Below are 19,681 nucleotides of genomic sequence, written 5' to 3' on the forward strand. Positions count from 1 at the left end.
CTGCTCGGGAGCAGGCTTATTTCATGTTATCAGGATTAGACTGCGGCTTCATAAGCGGAGCTGATACGGGAAGTCCAGCGCAGCGCGATAGTGCACTCTCTGAGATATATATTTTTTCTCGTGACTCGTGAGATTGTCGTTTACATTATTAATTTGTTGGAAACGCACATTTATTTTCGACTTGTCGGAGTCGGGCTATAACTACAGCACAAACTGTTTGCATTGCCCTAAGATTATTTGCGAGTGGCTCTTTCCTTTACACTATTGGAGATGCGGAGAACTTCATGGAAAGTGCTGTCTGTCGTGTCATTCGGAGTTTACCTGGCGCTTTTAGGTTTAAAAAAACAGGTTTAGGGTTTTTTTGTGTGGAATTTCCAAGCCACTTAAGACCCAATGTTGTAAAGCATTTTTTTTAAAGCTTTTTTTTTATTTTATTTTTTTTTTTTTAGGCTGTCATAATTTTTTATGAAGATCATGCAATCATGACCATGCCGATTACAGTATATGTCACTCAGGCTTCACTAACGTGATTGGTAGACTATAGGCTATAGACTGCCATCAAGGCCTCAATAAGGGGATTATGTGAACAGATAGGGGGTTCACAATGTAAATGTGCAGCCCAGTTACTATTGTGATTCTTAATATTCCAGATTAGTAATATTATATAAAAAAAAAGAAGGCAATTGACTAAAATCTTCCATATCACAAATGTGAAAGCAAAATGGCCAGGGTCTGTGCATGACTTAAGCATTTTCAGAGATTCACATTTATGCACATTATTTGAAAGTGGTAAGAAAAGTTACACAATTAAATATCAAGCTCACTGCATTACATACACTTATGCTGATCCTAACAGAACTGCATTTTTTCATAGGTGATTATGACATGTTCCTGCCTGCAGACAGGTGTTTTATGACCCCATTGACCCAAACCAGTTACAATGCAGCTCCAGGACAAGGACACACAATGAAATGAACTTTGGCTAACTAAAGGGAAGATGTCAGTGTCTGAAAACTCTTGAGGGTTGCACACCTGACAGGGCCTGTGACATTGTTGCATGTGCCATATTACACAACATTGCCAAAAAAACACACTTTTCATTAAATGTTTAATAAAATACAAATATGCTTAGTTCCTTGAGTTTTATTTCAGTTGTTCTTTGTAAAGAAAAGCCAGTAGTCAAGTGATATTAGACACATGCCTCATGCAACAAATAAAAAGGAAAAGTTGGCTATACACTGCCCACCTGTAGGCCTATGTCTCCTCTGTCTGTGCAGACTCTTCTGTAGGCCTTTCTGTAGATGTGGAATCCTGCAACTTATATTGCAGCCATAAAGCATACAAGTATAAATTAAGTAAAGTTATTTATGCACTTGCAGGTAGGCTAGTTCCTCCATATGACAGTTATCTGAGAAGGTTTATTCACTGTCTAGTGCAATGGAAACAAATGGACATTATAAAGTCTTATACTTTATTTATTTTGGAAAGTTAGAAAATGTCCACTTACTGCACATATTTCAGCCACCACTTTCTTGGGAACAGATACAAGTGTTAATATTTTTACATTAACATAAGTTTATCAGTTTTCACTTTCACAAGTCAAAGCAATTCATCATTACTCAAGATTTAACAGTTGAAATGACTATATGGCCTTCATTTAATGCAGCTAAAATTATTTTACAGTGTAGGCTACTAAGATCTTTTCTTTTCTCAGCCTTTTTCTTGGTTGCTTTTATAATCAGACAACCATTTATTTAACAGTGCCTTTTATAAAAGAGACTATATAACAAAAAATACCATTATGTAGAATATTTTTGTACTTCACTTTTATTTGTTCCCATGTTCTAGTGTGGTGACTCTGACATTACAATGAACAAAGTAATTATGCAATTATTAAAATACAAAAATATAGGCTAATAAGTGATAAAAACATCTAACATGGCCACTTCTAACGGATTTAAATTGTCTGCTGCTTTTTGCCAGCCCTCTCTCCTGGCTTTTGCAGACTTTGAGGTGTTCCCTGGCGTTTTAATTAAACATTAAAATTCCGAATAAACTTTGACTATTAGTTCTTGCTCTGCTAAGGAGAAAAACTGAGCGCGCTCTTTGGCCACGCCCACGCTGAGCAGCCAATAGCAGCGTTGCTGATCAATGTTTCTACTATCGATACATATCCCCTTTTAAACCAGCGCATGAACGCGCAATTATCTCAGATGACTCAAACCAGCTATACTAATCATATCCGGCAAGTGTGTTCGAAGAACCGAGTTAGCCAGGTCATGATTAGCACGATGATATCATCTTGGATGTCTCATTTGATCTCGGATGTTTTAAGCAACGTACGAAGAACGGGCCCCAGGTCAAATTGCGTTTGTTACCTTTTACTACCTTTCAAGGGCCTTAATTTTGGTAGATTCTTTTTACTACCTTTTACTACCGCGCGGACACCCTGCTATTAAATGGTACAGAAATAATAATATATTGTGTTAATATAGTACAATATATTGAAATAATACATAAGGAATTGCTGCTTTTTATAGCCTAATGAAAGATATGTGACAATATATTTACTAATATATCACAATGTATGTAATCTTATATTCAGTAATATATGTGATCAGACATGGTAGGCTACTACATATCACAGAGATATTTACTCATGCAGCATTAACTGTGATCCGATTGGCTCTCTCTGCTGTGGTGGGCGTGGCTACTGTTGCTGTGCTGGTTTATGACATCAGATCTACAAGAAGTGAGAGAAGAAGAGACCAGACATCACTGTCAGACCTCTGGAGTCAAATCAGGCCAAAAGTGTGAATTGAGCAGAAGCTTTAGTTCCAGATATATCCAGATATAAAGCAAACATACATTGATGCTCTGCACCTTTCCTGTTTCTTGAACAGCTATTTATTCACAGATAAATTTTCTCTGTTCTCCTGTTCACATTTATAACGTCACAAAACAACATAGTTCAAATAGCAGTTGTGTGTGGACATGTGATTCACTGAATGCACGTGATACACTATCAGCTCAGTTTGTGAGGCGAAGAGAAACCTTTTGGTCTCAGTTATTCACATCTGTACAGCTGTGGTTTGATCTGATGGCTGGACAAACTGTTTGTGAGAGAGTCCAGCTACACTTTAAAAATTAACATGACCGGCTTGGAGATTTCAGAAAAATGCCTCTCAGCGGCAGCGGAGCGTGAATTTATATCTTTTTATGCTGGTAAGTTGTCATGTGTCAACCCAAAACAGGGAATTTACCTCATTTAATGCTTAAAATACCAACAGATGTCCAATCTGATGTGCCCTATTTGAAAAGTTGAAATAAATTGCCAAACAAGTGTTTAATAATAATTATTAGCAGGGACTCGGAATTGGCCACAACACCTCTGTTCTCGTTCACCGTGTGCTTTTAGAGTTCTGTGTGCTTGCGAATCCTTTCATTATTACCAACAAAGTGTAAACCCGGTGTAAATAAGAGATTCATTGTGCACTGTAGACTGCTTTTTTGATTATAGCGGGAGTTTCGCAGGAGTGTAGATCTCAGTAAACAGGAGCTGAACATAGCATAAGCTTATAAATGGAGCATTCTTTGCTCGCTTTCTGTTTACCCATTTACAATTTGAATAAAAGTTTTGTTGGACACTGCAAAGTGTTCGGGTTTACAGCTGTATTTAAATGCAGGATTGAATCTGAAACTGCAATGATTGACAGTCATATAACCATAGCAACAGACGGTACAAAACAATCTGATACTGTATGTCAAAATAGATCTGTGCATCAATTCTTGGAGTGTAAATGCAAAACAATAGACCTGCCACTTGTTCTATGTAATGTGTTTCTTTGTCCTTCAATTAATTACTAATTTTTCACTTGATTTTTTTTAAATAAAATGTTAACGTAAAAAAAAATTGAAGGGTACATTATTATGACCGCCGCTAGCGTAGCTAGCGAAAGCGGTCATATAGGGATTGTCAAAGTTTTTTTTTTTTTTTTTTTCCCGTCACCTTACTGAATTTTTCGTCAACGATACCAGGGACACCGAAGCACCGGGGAACATGAAATTTGGTGGGCATGTAGCCCCACTAGACTTCTAAGGAAAAATTTCGTTTAGTCCCCGGGGGCCACTCCCCCCCACGCTGGGCCCCCCCAAACCCCAAAAAATGCAGTTTTTCCTAAATAACTACCTGAACCGTGGCACCGAGGATGAAGAAATTTTTATGGTATGTTGGTCTACTAGACTTTTACGGAAAAATTTCGTTTGGTCCCCGGGGGCCACTTCCCCCCCGCGCTGGGGCCCCCTTGTAAATTTTTCGTCAACGATACCAGGGACACCGAAGCACCGGGGAACATGAAATTTGGTGGGCATGTAGCCACACTACACTTCTACGGAAAAATTTAGTTTGGTCCCCGGGGGCCACTCCCCCCCCGCGCTGGGCCCCCCCAAACTCCAAAAAATGCAGTTTTTCCTAAATAACTACCTGAACCATGGCACCGAGGATGAAGAAATTTTTATGGTATGTAGGGCCCACTCTTAAGGGCCCACATCAACCTAGCCCATAATCACTCATTTGTGATTTGCGCCCCTCCCATAAAAAATGAAAATGCAATATTATTCTGCTTTAATCGCCCCTATCTTCAGTGGAGATGTTCAGAACTGCACCATATTTCATGTGTATGATTAACTTGACATCTTCTGGGGGTATCCTCTGCTAAGTTTTGTAGAATTTCATCCATGGGGGGGGGGGTATAAAATAAATTCATTTATGTGCACATTTAGTGACTGTACACTCATCGGCCTGTAGATGGTGCTGTTGAGCGAAGGGTTGCTGGTTTAGGATGATACTGTCACACACACACATGCAGGAATACAAACAAACGCAAGCATGCACACACACTGACATCCACACGCACAGATACACACCCATACACACACATACAAATCCACATGCACAGACACACAAACACACACGCGCACACATGTACGCACACATACATACACGCACAGACACACACACACACACACACACACACACACACACACACACACACACACACAGACACACACATACACACACACACACACACACACACACACACACACACACACACACACACACACAGACACACACACATACACAAACACACACACACACACACACACACACACACACACACACACACACACACACACATACACACACACACACACACACACACACACACACACAGACAGACATGCACATACTATTACTTTTTTTAGGTATATACATAAACACGCAATACAGCCAAATTACTCCACGTCATTTATTTTTGTGGAAAGCCAGTGCAGGCCTGAGCGGCGGTCATATTTTGTACCGCGATGCGGTACATCTAGTTTAAATGTATTATTATAATTATCATCATCATAAATAAACTCATTTAATTAAATTAATATTTAATAAAATAGTAAAATAAAACGACCCTAGCTGCAACATATATTAGTGTGAAACACTGCAAACCAATCAGAACTATTATATTACTAGAACAGTATATTATATTACTGTAATGCGTTACTGGACGAATGTCCTGCAGGTTTAGCTGTGCTTGTATGAACATATTAGCCCGGTTCTGCCCAAACTACAGTGGCTGCCTATTATGTATCAATAGTTTTGTGACATCACTGTGAATGCACGGGTGTGTGTGTGTCTTATCTCATTAACTTACACCCTGCAGCACGAGCACGTCATGATCTGTCTCTTTCTTTAATAAAGGTGTCTTTTCATTTTCTTGTTGTCCTGAATAATCTGAAAATACAGAGATGATAAAAAAATATAATGAGAGAAACAAACAGTGTTGCTACATATACATCTACATATAAGATTTTACAGCTGTAAAATCTTGAAGAAGACATAAACAGACTCGTACTGTAAAATCAGCTCTCTGAGAACTCAGATCATATTTATACAACATGAATTGCTACAGATGTTTGTCCTCAAAAACCTTGAATAAAAGTAATAGAGTAGATACTGAGACTTCAATTAGACCTCATGTTGGCTTCAGAAGATTTGGCTTCCAGAAGTCGGAGACCACTAGTGAAAATGTGTCTCACTTTTTTTTTTTTTTTTTTTTTTTTTTTTTTAAATGTAATAAAAAAAATCCTTTTATTAGAAGAATTTTTTAAAAATCTTAAAACTAATCAGATAATCTGGAACTCTTGGAACTCTGTTCAACCAATCAGATTCAAGGACTGGAACTGCTGCAAAAATAAATATACGGCAGTTGTTATAATAAATGTTGTTCTACTCACCAGTGACCGTCACATCCGTCACATTGAATCTCTTGAATGTGGTCTGTTTTTCGTTGATGATCTGTAGTTTATAATGTCCATATTCTGTGTTCGTAATGTTTTTGATGGTCAGAGATCCAGTCTGAGAATTCAGCTTCAGTTTGTCTCTGAATCCCTCAGTAATATAAGTTGTACTTGAATCAGCTGTTCTTGAATCAGCACTGGCAACGAGACAGTTTTTGGCTCCAAACATCCACAGTATCAGAACACCTGGCTGGATTACAACACCAGGCTCGAGAGTGACATCTTTTACCTTAGCCTCTAATTTCTCGGCTTCATGTCACAGCAGAGCACAGAAACAGAGAATTGCAGAAGAAAAAAGTGTGAAAGAATTTAGTTTGTAGTTTCTACATCAGATGCATTTAGATTTAGACTCTTTAACCTATTTTGGCATGTTTGGAGATAGCCAAAGGCACTTAGTTATCCATGAACTAATCTCTACACGATTATATTACCTAAATACACAAAATATGAAGTAAAATATGATGTAGTAATTTCATGTTTCAGACATGACATGATGGATTTATTGCCATAAAACTCTTTGACTATATGTGATTCATGATCATTCCTATTTTTCTACGTTATTTATGCAATATTACACCCTAATTAATTTGACACTATTTTTTTTTTTTTTTTTTTTGTTCATCAGAGTGGTCCAAGATGGGCTTTTGTCGCACTCAAACCACAAAAATGACTGGTAAATACAGAGATGATGATATATATTTTTTTTAAATTATATATGTATATATGTATATATATATATATATATATATATATATATATATATATATATATATATATATATATATAAAGAGATAAATAAACAGTGTTGCTACATAAACATCTACACATAAGATGTTACAGCTGTACAATCTTGAAGAAGACATAAACAGACTCAGACTGTAAAATCAGCTCTCTGAGAACTCAGATTTCTACAACATGAATTGCTACAGATGTTTGTTCTCAAAAACCTTGAACAAAAGTAATAGAGTAGATACTGAGACTTCAATTAGACCTCATGTTGGCTTCAGAAGATTCTCCATTTTAAAGATTGACATGTGAATGTGAACTGCTCCTGTTGGGCTTTATTTTGTTATAATCACCAGATGACTGTACATTTCCCTTATTTAGAACAGACACTGAATAAATAATTATGTTGGCTTGAGAAAGCCAAACTTCAAGCATTTAACACTTCTCAAGCCAACATCTAAGTTTGTCTTGACAAACTTATTAATATAGTTATACGTGTTATTATACAATGTAAATTAAGAAGAAACTACAATCACTGTGTATAATTTTCTCTGACCTGTATACAAATCCACTCACTGGAATAAGTGGGATCCAAAAGTCTGAGACCACTAGTGAAAATGTTTCTTTTGCTTTATTTAAAATTAGTTTTTTAAATGTAATTAAAAAAATCATTTTATTAAAATAACTTTTTAAAAATCTTAAAACTAAATCACAAAATCTGGAACTCTTGGAACTCAAAAATAAATATATATTTGTTATAATAAATGTTGTTCTACTCACCAGGGGCGAGCACGATGAATCTCCTGAATGTGGTCTGTTCATTTTTGATGATCTGTAGTTTATAATGTCCATATTCTGTGTTCTTGTTGTTTTTGATGGTCAGAGATCCAGTCGTCTCGTCCAGCTTCAGTATGTTTTCGAATCTCGTAGTAATAGAAACTTTAGGCCTACTTGATTCAACTGTTCTTGATTCAGTTGTTCTTGATTCAGCTGTAGCAACGAGACAGTTTTTGAGTCCAAACGTCCACAGTATCAGATCACCGGGCTGGATTTCAACACCAGTCTTGAGAATGACATCTCCCTCAGCCACTGGTTTCCTCTCGGCTTCATGTCACAGCAGAGCACAGAAACAGAGAATTGCAGAAGAAAAAGTGTGAATGAATTTAGTTTGTAGTTTCTACATCAGATGCATTTAGATGACTCTTTAACCTATTTTCACATGTTTGGAGATAGCCAAAGGCACTTAGTTATCCATGAACTAATCTCTACACGATTATATTACCTAAATACACAAAATATGATGTAGTAATTTCATGTTTAAGCCATTACATGATGGATTTATTGCCATAAAACTATTTGGCTATATGTAATTCATGATCATTCCTATTTTTCTACATTATTCATGCAATATTACACTGTCATCCTGTCCTCGGGTCATTAATTCATTTGATGCAAAACTTTTTTTATTTTATTTTTTTATTTAGTGTTCATCAGAGAGGTCCAAGACCCTAGGGCTTTTGTTGCACTTGAACCACGAAAATGACTGGATTCAAGGAGTTTTGTGAATTTTAAATTTTAAAAAGTAACAAATCCTTCTCTCACTGGTCAATTTAACCCCTTAGGAATGAATGGAATGTGAGGAATGCTTCAGTTTACATGCAAAAACCTAAAAATGCAAAAAATTCTAACGGAAAATGCAAAAACTTTACCAGAAAATGATCTGAATGCATACTGAAGCGAACTGACTTTACGGGCGGGCGGGTATAGATATATACATAGACGTCGCCTTGGCTACTGCAGTTCATTGGAACGAAACCGTAGCCAAGCGACATCTATGAATATATCTATACCCGCCCGCGCCGTCAGATCATTTGGACGCGGCTGTGTTCAAGAGATAACAACGATATAAATACTGTTCGTTTTCTCACACAAACCGCTCGTTTCGTGTCTTAGGCCATCAATGTGTACTTATGATGGGGAATTGTTTCATTTGGACGATGGGGAATTGTTTTAATTTGGACTTTGTGCATGCTCTTTGAGACAGTGACCATATACCTGCATGAAATGACTGACACACAAGAACGGTTTGACCTAAAAATATCAAAATTGAAACTACTGCGGAAACAAAGACACCTACATCTTGGATGCCCTTGAGGTAAGCTAAAACATACCAAAATTTATTTTCAAAGTGAACTATCCCTTTAACCCAGCAAATACAGCTCATTTGCTCCAAATAGACCTATAAGGCCATCTAGTGGCAAGAGTAATAAAATATCATGTTATATTGTTTTTTTTTTTCCACAATAGGTCGGCAAAGACACCCAGTGTAAGATATTTTGTGCTAAATTGAAAGGGTTATGCTTGGAAATTGTGAGTTATTTTGAATTGAAGTTGAAAGAATGTGCTTAAATTATTCTTTACCTATAATTTATTGATAAAATCTAGTAATTAAAAGGTAAATAAGTAAATAAATAAATATATAAATAAATAAATAAGTAAAATACCAAAAAAGAAATCTTCAAATAAAATAAGCATTCCGGACCAAAAAAAAAAAAAAGGTATCCTTTTAAGGTCATTTTGAACCGCGAGGAAAGGATTTCTTACAAATTGCAAGGGAAGGATGAGGGTTATAGGCATCATACACTTGCTGACTTTGTAAATAGGAGAAACTGGGCATCATACATTATCAGACTTTCATTACGAACACAACAAACTGACAGGAGATGCATGACAAATGAAAACAATGTGTGTTCTAAAACCAGCTCAAAATATTAAACATGTTTTAAATCCTCCAACTAGATGGAATCAAACTTTAAAGCTAAATAAATCATGTGTGTGCCCATCATACTGTAGCAAGCCTGAGAGTGTTTCATGTTCTGTCAGGAGTGAATTAAGTGCATGTATCGCTGACTTCAACTTCAACAGCATCAATTTGTCTAAACTGTAAATCTGGGCAAAAGTCGTGTTGTGTATTCCAGCCTTTAGTGCAAAATCGTTAACACATTTAAAGACTTGATATACTCACCAGTGAAAGTAACAATGAATCTCTTGGTTCTTGGTTCGTATTTGGTTCTGCTGCCACTGCTGATCTTCAGTATATAGAGTCCAGAGTGAATGGTTCTGATATCTGTGATGGTGAGATCTCCAGTCTTATTCAGCTTCAGTTTGCTTCTGAATCTCCCATTAGCAGCATCATCATATTTAGAGGGCTCTTCATTGGTTTCAGCTATGATATTGTTTTCATCTTCATAATACCACTGTATCTTGTCATCTTTGTGTAGTTCAGAAACACCAGTGGGTAGACAGAGATCTTCTCCCTCCTCCACTTTCTTGTTCTCAAACTCTATCACAGCAACACATAGAAATGGACAACAGAAATGTGTTCATAAGGTCAAGTGCTGTATAGGTGGCATAAATGCATTTATACAGAAATTACAATTGCAGAAATAAATGTTAGAAAATTAATAAATTAAATATGAACTGTACAAAGATGCCTTGTGAGACATAAGGGATTATTTGTAAGGTGAATGAATTGATTCAACCAGAATAAAGATAGTTCTATAAAATAAATCTGAAAACAGAAAATCTGCTAATGCAGAATTTAACAGCCCCATTACAATCCCATTTAGACCCATCTGAGATCACAGGCACGCAAAATAATAATAATAATAATAATAATAATAATAATAATAAAAACATACTAATTTTTACAATTCAACTTTTACACATGAAACAATTCTTCAGCTCTCGAGGGAAACGCTTTTAAAAGAGACAAAATGTAGAATCTAAATTTTATGCTCCAAATAGAGAATTTAATAGACTATATGCTGAAATGTTTTTCATCTAATTTCCCATTCAAAATACTGAACCAAGTAATGGACTCCATCAGTGATCTGAAGCTTTATAGTGTCAGATCTTAATATGAGAAGCTATTGTAAAACTGACAGTATATTTCCTCTAATACAATCACAGATGTTCATTAATTATTGCAGTATGATCAATCAGAAAGCAGAAACCATTTTAAAACATCATATTACACATTTAAATGCTACTTTAACATAAATGAAGCTCATTGTTGTTGTCTAGCTTATATAAATTGTAATACTTACCCCCTTGTTCTTTTAGCTTAGAGATCCTGCGGCGATAGTAAATCACAACTACAACTACAACCAGAACCAGAAGAACAGCAACAACTATTCCTGCTATTCCACCTGAAGACAGACCCGGATCTGGAACAGGTAAAGAGAGACAGTCATTAATTTTTAATCTCAGTTTGAAGTTGATCATTTCTCTGTTTGAATCATATTACTCTGAGAAGGCATTTCCCTAAATTAGTTACCATGGTGATTTTCTGACATACAGTACCATTCAAAAGTTTGTGGTCTGTAGATGTTTTCATGTTTTTGAAAAAGTCCCTTCTGCTCACCAGCTGAATTTATTTGATCAACAATACAGAAAAAAACAGCACATTTTCTGAAATATTATTACAATTTAAAATAATGTTTTCTATCTACTTCCTGCTCAGCTACTGTTCGGACGCTCTTGCTTACTGCTCCGCGCTTTGCTCTATCGCTTTTACATTTTATCTCCTATTTTTATTTTATATTTTATTTCCTTTATTTTATTTATTATCTATATTATTTATTCTTTTATCAACTAATTTTAACTTCAGCAAATCAGCACAGTGCTCATACGACAAAGTTTGGATTACTACAAAAACTGAGAATTCTTTTACCCGACCAGCTTACATTCCGGGAAAGGAAAACAAAACTGCCTACAAGGATAAGAGAAAATGCCTCTTCTGGAATCTACTTGCTGCACTAACTGCCACAGACTTTCACAAAGGATTGCAGTTCTTGAAACAAAGTTACTAACTGGACCACCAAACCAGACGGAGCACACAACAGAGCTTCGTCATGGACACCCTCAGCATACCGGTGAGTCCCATGAATCTAGGTAGAGAAACAAGCCGATCGACTTACTAATCGATGGCACAAACAGGGAGCGAGACCCAAAGGCACTCGACACATCAGATTGTCACGAGCATCACATATTGCTGCAGTAGCATCCTCTACCCCAGATACAGCTCTGACAAGGATTGCAAACACTGGCCTCCTACCACCGCCTATACATCTTGAGAACAGATTTGAAGTGCTAATGAATGTAAATGAGGAATCCCCAAATGTGATGAATGTGATCAAACACAGCCTGAATGGGCCAGTAGCTAACACTGATGCTAACTGGCGCTCAAGGTCGAGCAGACAGCTGCACTCAGCTCAGAGCGCAGCCGAGCCCAGGACTCTGATAGTGGGGGACTCCATAATCAGAAACATTAGCAGCAGGGACACAACTACATGCTGCCTTCCACAAGCAACAACTTCTGATGTAAACAGGGAACTTCAGAGCATTCTGATGAAACATAAGACTGCAAATCGACTCATCATACATGTGGGGAAGAATGATATTCATAAAGAACAGTCAGAACTCCTTAAGAAGGATTTCAATGAACTTTTTGAAACACTTAAAAGACTGAAAGTTCAAACATTCATCAGTGGACCACTCCCAGCAAGAGGAACAAACAGGTTTTCACGGTTACTTGGGCTTAATACATGGCTGCAAAAAACCTGCAATATAAAAGGAGTGAACTTCATTGACAATTTCAATCTTTTCTGGAGTCAGAGACAACTTTTTCATCGGGATGGCCATCACCCAAACAAACTTCTACTTCTCCATCAATCATCCTTCTGCAGTGTGTGCCAATCAACTCAATCTGAACGGCACACACACACCTGGACACAGTATGAATGACCACAGGACTTCACTTCAGCAGCAAAATGGACATGATAACACCACTCCGCCACAACAACTTCTACTCACGGACACAATCTCAGCTGAGCCCTGCCCACAGAGCTCACCACAGACAGACTGCTTGATGATTCAGCACTCAAGGACGACTTCATGGAAAACAGCCAGGGAAGCCAGGACAGCATATCACAACCTCCGATTACCCCAGCGTCGCCACTACTGTGCTTCTCACAGAAAATGGAAGAACTGGTGTATGCTGGAACCAGACTATCCCACTCTTTTGCTGCAAGCCCCCAGATACCAACCAAAAAAAGACAGGCACCGCAACCACCCGCACCAAAGCCTGCGGGCCCAGCTCGCCCTCCCCCTCCTGTGAGAGCTCTTCGGCCTCTGCCACAACGCCAGGGCCCACACCCTCCTCCATCTGCTCGAGGTGAACCAAAAACAACTGATACCAGCTCTCAGTGAAATGTGTCGGGTCCCCGTTTTTGATAACAGTAACTTTCTCAAATGTTTACAAAACAAACGGGAACCCAGTGTGCCTGTATCTTTCTCTATTGCGGTTTTATTACAAGATAGAAAGTCTAAGGCCTTCAATAGCCGTACAGCAAAACTAATCTGATGCCATTACACGTCAAACTAATATTGCTGTGGGGAAAAGTAAGTCTGTTAAGTTAGCACATTTAAACATTCGCTCACTTAAAAATAAATCACTTCTAGTCAACGATTTAATAACCACAAACAACCTGGATTTTATGCTTCTAAATGAAACCTGGCTTGAAGACAGCTGCAGTGCTACAATCCTCAATGAAACAGCCCCTCCTAACTTTACTTTTATGAGTGTCTGCAGAGCTGTTAAGAGAGGTGGGGGTCTAGCTGCTCTTTTTAAAGATATCTATCAATGTAAGCAAATATCACTTGGGAATTACTTGTCTTTCGAATATCTGGGTATTGTGTTAAAAGGTGCTCCACGCATTTTACTTTTCATTATTTACAGGCCTCCAAAATACTCTCCAGCCTTTGCTGAGGATTTTACATAACTATTATCAACAATTACATCAGAGTTTGACTGTTTTGCCACTGCTGGAGATTTTAACATCCACATCGATAGTGCAGAAAACAACATGGCTAAAGAAATCAAAAGTGTTTTAAAAACTTTTGACCTGACTCAGCATGTACATCGACCCACACACAATCGTGGACACACTCTAGATTTACTCATCAGTAAGGGTCTAAACATTTCATCGATTGTTATTAAGGATGTAGCACTGTCTGATCATTTCTGTATTTTCTTTGATATATTGATCTCTCCTGCTACTGAAGCTAGATCTGTGTCTGTCAAGAAGAGATGCTTAAATGAGAACACTAGTGTACTATTTATGAAGGCTATATCTTTAACACCAAGCATATCTGCAGACTCTGTTGATTTTCTCCTTGATTCTTTTAACTCAAAAGTTAAAAGTGTAATTGATGATATTGCTCCTGTTAAAGTCAGGAAGAAGAATGGCAGACAAAAAGCACCTTGGAGAAACTTAACAGCAGTGCAAAATATGAAAAGACAATGCAGAAAAGCAGAGCACATGTGGCGGAAGACAAAACTTGTAGTCCATTATAACATCTACAAAGACAGCCTTCATGCTTTTAATAGGGAACTAGGCAAAGCTAGACAGACTTTCTTCTCAAATATTATAAACAGTAATTTAAACAACACACACACTCTTTTTGCTACTGTAGAGAGACTGACAAACCCCCCAAGCCAGATTCCCAGTGAAATGCTCTCAGACAACAAGTGCAGTGAGTTTGCTTCTTTCTTCTCTGAGAAAATCAATAATATCAGAAAGGTGATCAGCACATCCTTGAGTTGCCCTGGGGTCAGACAGATCAAACTGCCTGAGAAAGTAGTTACTATGTCTGATTTCAAAGAAATTGATGACAAAATTTTGGAAGAAACCGTACAGCACCTTAAAACATCAACCTGTGCTCTTGACACACTTCCAACATCATTTTTCAAAAGTGTGTTAAACAGTTTAGAACCAGATCTCCAAGAAGTGGTAAATGCCTCACTTCTCTCTTAGGGAGTTTTCCAAACTCCCTGAAAACTGCAGTTGTCAAGTCCCTCCTGAAAAAGAGCAATCTGGATAAGACCATATTAAGCAACTATAGACCGATCTCAAATCTTCCTTTCATAGGCAAGATCATTGAAAAAGTTGTCTTCAATCAGCTGAACAAATTCCTATGCTCGAATGGATACTTTGACAATTTTCAATCTGGTTTCCGACCACACCACAGGACAGAGACAGCGCTCATAAAGATAATAAACGATATTCGCTTAAATACTGATTCAGGCAAATTATCAGTGCTGGTACTACTCGACCTCAGTGCTGCATTTGACACTGTCGATCATAACATACTTCTTGACAGGCTGGAAAACTGGGTGGGGCTTTCTGGGATAGTCCTAAAATGGTTCAGGTCATACTTAGATGGGAGAGGTTATTATGTGAGTATAGGAGACCATAAGTCTGAGTGGACATCCATGACATGCGGAGTACCTCAAGGCTCAATTCTTGCGCCACTCCTGTTCAACCTGTATATGCTCCCAATGAGCCAAATAATAAGAGAGAACCAAACTGCTTACCACAGCTATGCAGACGACACACAGCTCTACTTAGCCCTATCGCCTAACGATTACAGCCCCATTGACTCCCTGTGCCAATGCATTGATGAAGTCAACAGTTGGATGTGTCAAAACTTTCTTCAGTTAAACAAAGACAAAACTGAAGTCATTGCGTTTGGAAACAAAGATGAAGTTCTGAAGGTGAACGCATACCTTCACTCTAGGGGTCAAACAACTAAAAATCAAGTCAGGAATCTTGGTGTGACACTAGAGTCAGACCTTAGTTTCAGTAGTCATGTCAAAGCAATAACTAAATTAGCATATCTGAAAAATATTGCAAGAATTAGATGCTTTGTTGCCAGACAAGACTTAGAGAAACTTGTGCATGCTTTCATCACCAGCAGGGTGGATTACTGTAATGGACTCCTCACTGGCCTTCCCAAAAAGACCATAAGACATTTGCAGCTCATACAGAACGCTGCCGCCAGGATTCTGAGCAGAACCAGAAAATATGAACATATCACACCAGTCCTCAGGTCTTTACACTGGCTCCCAGTTCTATAATATATTTTAAAATGTAATTTATTCTCACGATGACAAAGCAGAATTTTCAGCATCGTTACGGTCTTCAGTGTCACATGACCCTTCAGACTAATATGCTGATTTGATCCTCAAGAAACATTTCTGATTATTATTGTCATGGTGTGGTGCAGGCAGAAGAAGACGAAGGAGAACCAAATGTTCCAATGCAAACTTTTACTCACAATATAAATCATTCAGGTACATAGAAGAAGGGCTTCTATATATATAATATTGTATATAAATATAAATAATATATTTAATATTGACCTATAATATTGACTATATGCTGTATATATAAAAATGTACCCCAAATGTTTAAACTGTGGTGTATTTCATCATGTTCAAATAGTTTTACAATAGTTAAGTTTTACAGTAGGTGTTCGATGTAAACATGATAGGTTTATAATATAATATAATATAATATAATATAATATAATATAATATAATATAATATAATATAATATAATATAAAAGTTAGTGTATTGAATAGGACACGAAATCTAACATACATTTTTTTTTAAATATATTTAAAAAAAAAAATTCTATGAAAAATAAGAAACATGAGGAATTATAAGGCTTTTTTAGGTCACTATATCAGACCCTTTTGTGTGACCACTGAAATTAACTTCATCAACATGACAAGAACACAAATACTGTCCAAGAGTCTAATTTGAATCCAAGCATCTGATTTAATAATACTGCATTTCAATACATTGAATTACTAATAAAGACTCACCATTGACAGAAAGAAGGAATCGCTGTGAGCTCTCACGGCCTCTGATCTGTAGTTCATAAAGTCCACTGTGTTCGGTTCTGGTGTTTGTGATGGTCAGCGATCCAGTCTGATCCAGCTTCAGTCGGTCTCTGAATCTCTCATCAGCATCGTTTAGTGAGGACTCATTAGTTTCTACATCAATTTTAGCCAGGAGAATTCCTTCATCTCCAAAACTCCACACTATCAGATCATCTCTCTGTACTTCAACATCAGTCTTCAACATCAGAGTGACAGACTCTCCCTCCTTCACTGACAATGACTTCACTTTATCCGTCTTACCAACCACACCTGGAAACAAGCAGAAACAGTTTCTCAGCAAGAGATTAAACTTCTGGAAGGAAAGAGTACATTTAAAGTAAATGTAATTTATACACAGCCATCACTCAGATATGTACAGCTTTTGAAGAGAAATGTTAATAATAAAGCTAATAAAAAGCATATTTCTGCTCGTTTTACTACATAAGATCATAAACATTTACATGTTGACATATAACAGATCACACTGTCATGTGACACAGAAAGAAACATCATATGTCTCAATTTGAGTTAACTGATTCACATATGTGTGCATAAATATAGACCTTATAAATTAAGTAATTTCATGCGAGTAAAAATGAGTGAGTCGCTCTTATAAATGTTTTAGGTAACACTTTATCTTAAGGTGATGTGGTTACACATTACTACATGTGGTTACTATAGTAATAACAGTAAATTGTGCATAATTAAAACTAACTAAACCCTAAACCAAACTCTAGAGTAAGTACTTCATTTATATTACTCAGTTGTTATTTGAGTAACAATGTAACAACATCACTTTAAAATAAAGTGTAACCATGTTTTATAATATGCTTCATGTCACATTTTTTGATGTCTCTTGTGGTGTCTGAGATGGTTTATTATAAATCTAATTAATACACAGACAGTGCTAATCTAAACCGGATCATTGATACATTGAAAGACATATGGGATAGCCTACTCACCAAAGACAGTAACATCAAATATCTTTATCGTAGTCTTTTCTCTAGAGATGGAGAGTTTATATTGTCCTGAATGTCTGATTCTGGTGTTTCTGATGGTGAGAGATCCAGTGTTTTGGTCCACCTGTAATCTGCCTCTGAATGTCACATTATCGGTTAAATAAATGGAGTTCAAGTCACGCTTTCTCGTTATTTGAGATATGACAGAGTCTTTAGGTCCAAACAGCCACAGTATGGTATCATCGTTCCGTATGTCAGAGAGATTAGTGTGTAGAGTGACAGAATCTCCCTCCATCACAGCCTCCATCTCTGCACCACACACACCTAGAGCAGAAACCATCAGTTTTACTGATCAGACTCTACCACATGCCTTTTTCCTGATGTTAGCAATGGTGTTCAAAATACAATTCATATAAAAAAGCTAACTTTACTGGTTATAGTAGAATTGGTTAGACCCTGTAAATGAACAACTTCCAGAAATAATAGGAATTACAGCAAATTCACTTTTTTGCTAGACAAACTGTTGGTATGCTCTGGCTATGAGGGCGTGGTCACCGTGGTGAGAAAAGTTTACTTTTGGGATGTCGACGGCAACTGATACATTGCGATTTGCCATTTAACTCAAACAACCACATTTGCGACATTATAAGTGTTGGCACAACCGCATTTGCTACATTATTTATTACACGTCTGTGTCTGTTTCTGCGGCGCCATTTCGCGTTCAACGCATCTAAATGAAAGCGAAAGATAAACAGAAATCCATTACTTACTATCCATGAAAAACAACAATAGAAAGAACAATAACATGTTTTGCATGTTAGATCTGCGTAGAATCTTAATCAATAAAGATGATCTATGGAGATTGTGCTATTCGTCCCGCAATCTCCGCTGTGTTTCAGAACCGCACAGCCGACTGACATGCGTGAATGTAGCCTAGCAAAAAAAGTCAACAGAGAGACGTTTTTGCCAACTGAGAATTGCGATTTTCTATATTTCTTACTAAATTATTGACGATGAGGACTAGCTATCCTTGAGAGGAATTTAGGGACAAGCAAAACACTAGGCTACGTCGATGCTGCAGTAACTTCTTCCTGGAATTTAAGGAAGAGAAAAGGGTGCGTGCACATCCTCAGGGGAGGGAGGGCTGTTTTTGAGAAGTCGTGTTTCCCCCTACATAGATGCTAGCATTGTCTTCAATGATGTTTAACATACATACCTCTGTTAAAATTTAGTTTAGGGTTTCATGACCCGTTAAAAGAATGGTAACAAAAATAGCCGTGACATTCATTCATATATCATCATTTATCGCCATTGGAGTAGCTATTATAATGATAATTTATATAATGTTTAATAACAGAAGTATGGCTATATTATGTCATCATACATACCTCAAACTCATCTCAAATGCGCGACGATTCCTCTGGATGTTACAAATGAAAAGCATGTTAAGTCATTTTTGATATTAAACGTTTAATGGACTTATTCCATTTATTTACAATATTACCCCTCCAAAGGTTTTTTTTTTTTTTTTTTTTTTTTGTGGTAAGAAAACTTTTTCGATGTCAACAACATAGCATGACATCCCCTTATGTCAATCAAAATCGTTACTAGGCAACCAGCAATGGGAACGCCTGCTAGCGAACCATCACTATGGGCACTGACGACAAAAGTGAACGGGAGAACGAGGCATTGTCAGATATTATTTACAGAGTTGTTAGAGTGTTTGGCAAACGGCTAGTGAATATTGTTAAAGCTTTGGTCGTAGGCGACCAAAACAAAGTTGATCTTCTTATAAAATTATAACATGCAAAGTTTATCTTCTTAAAAAATATAACATGTTATCAAAAT

The 19,681-nt window shown here is 37.1% G+C and overlaps 1 protein-coding gene across 4 annotated transcripts; it reads right to left on the reverse strand.

Annotated features, from left to right (window-relative positions):
• Positions 1-447: 447 nt before the first annotated feature.
• On the reverse strand, positions 448-18,939 carry LOC308701990 (uncharacterized protein). Of its 4 annotated transcripts, none has more exons than XR_014031547.1 (10): positions 18,604-18,939; positions 17,837-18,157; positions 16,818-17,144; positions 11,190-11,309; positions 10,106-10,423; positions 7,861-8,184; positions 6,292-6,603; positions 5,709-5,788; positions 2,658-2,743; positions 448-1,531 (listed from the first exon to the last, which is right to left on the reverse strand). XR_014031547.1 is itself a non-coding variant. In XM_081384535.1 (9 exons), the coding sequence occupies exons 1-9, from the start codon at positions 18,647-18,649 to the stop codon at positions 2,738-2,740; spliced, it is 1,854 nt and encodes a 617-aa protein (XP_081240661.1). In that variant the 5' UTR covers positions 18,650-18,939; the 3' UTR covers positions 448-2,737. The 4 variants fall into 4 exon arrangements, 2 of the variants coding, with proteins under 2 accessions (XP_081240661.1, XP_081240662.1); XR_014031548.1 differs by having other exon boundaries at positions 18,834-18,937; XM_081384535.1 differs by having other exon boundaries at positions 448-2,743.
• Between the last annotated feature and the right edge of the window lie 742 nt (positions 18,940-19,681).

Source organism: Scardinius erythrophthalmus (assembly GCF_964197995.2).
Source record: "Scardinius erythrophthalmus genome assembly, chromosome: 14".
NCBI lineage: Eukaryota > Metazoa > Chordata > Actinopteri > Cypriniformes > Leuciscidae > Scardinius > Scardinius erythrophthalmus.

Excerpts from the sequence above, each read along its gene's own strand:
- LOC308701990 (XM_081384535.1), bottom strand. The coding sequence starts at position 18,649 with ATGCAAAACATGTTATTGTTCTTTCTATTGTTGTTTTTCATGGATA. Across the intron at positions 11,310-16,817 it reads ATTCCTTCTTTCTGTCAATG|ATCCGGGTCTGTCTTCAGGT; the intron begins GTGAGTCTTTAT and ends TACCTGTTCCAG. Across the intron at positions 10,424-11,189 it reads TAAGCTAAAAGAACAAGGGG|AGTTTGAGAACAAGAAAGTG; the intron begins GTAAGTATTACA and ends TTGCTGTGATAG.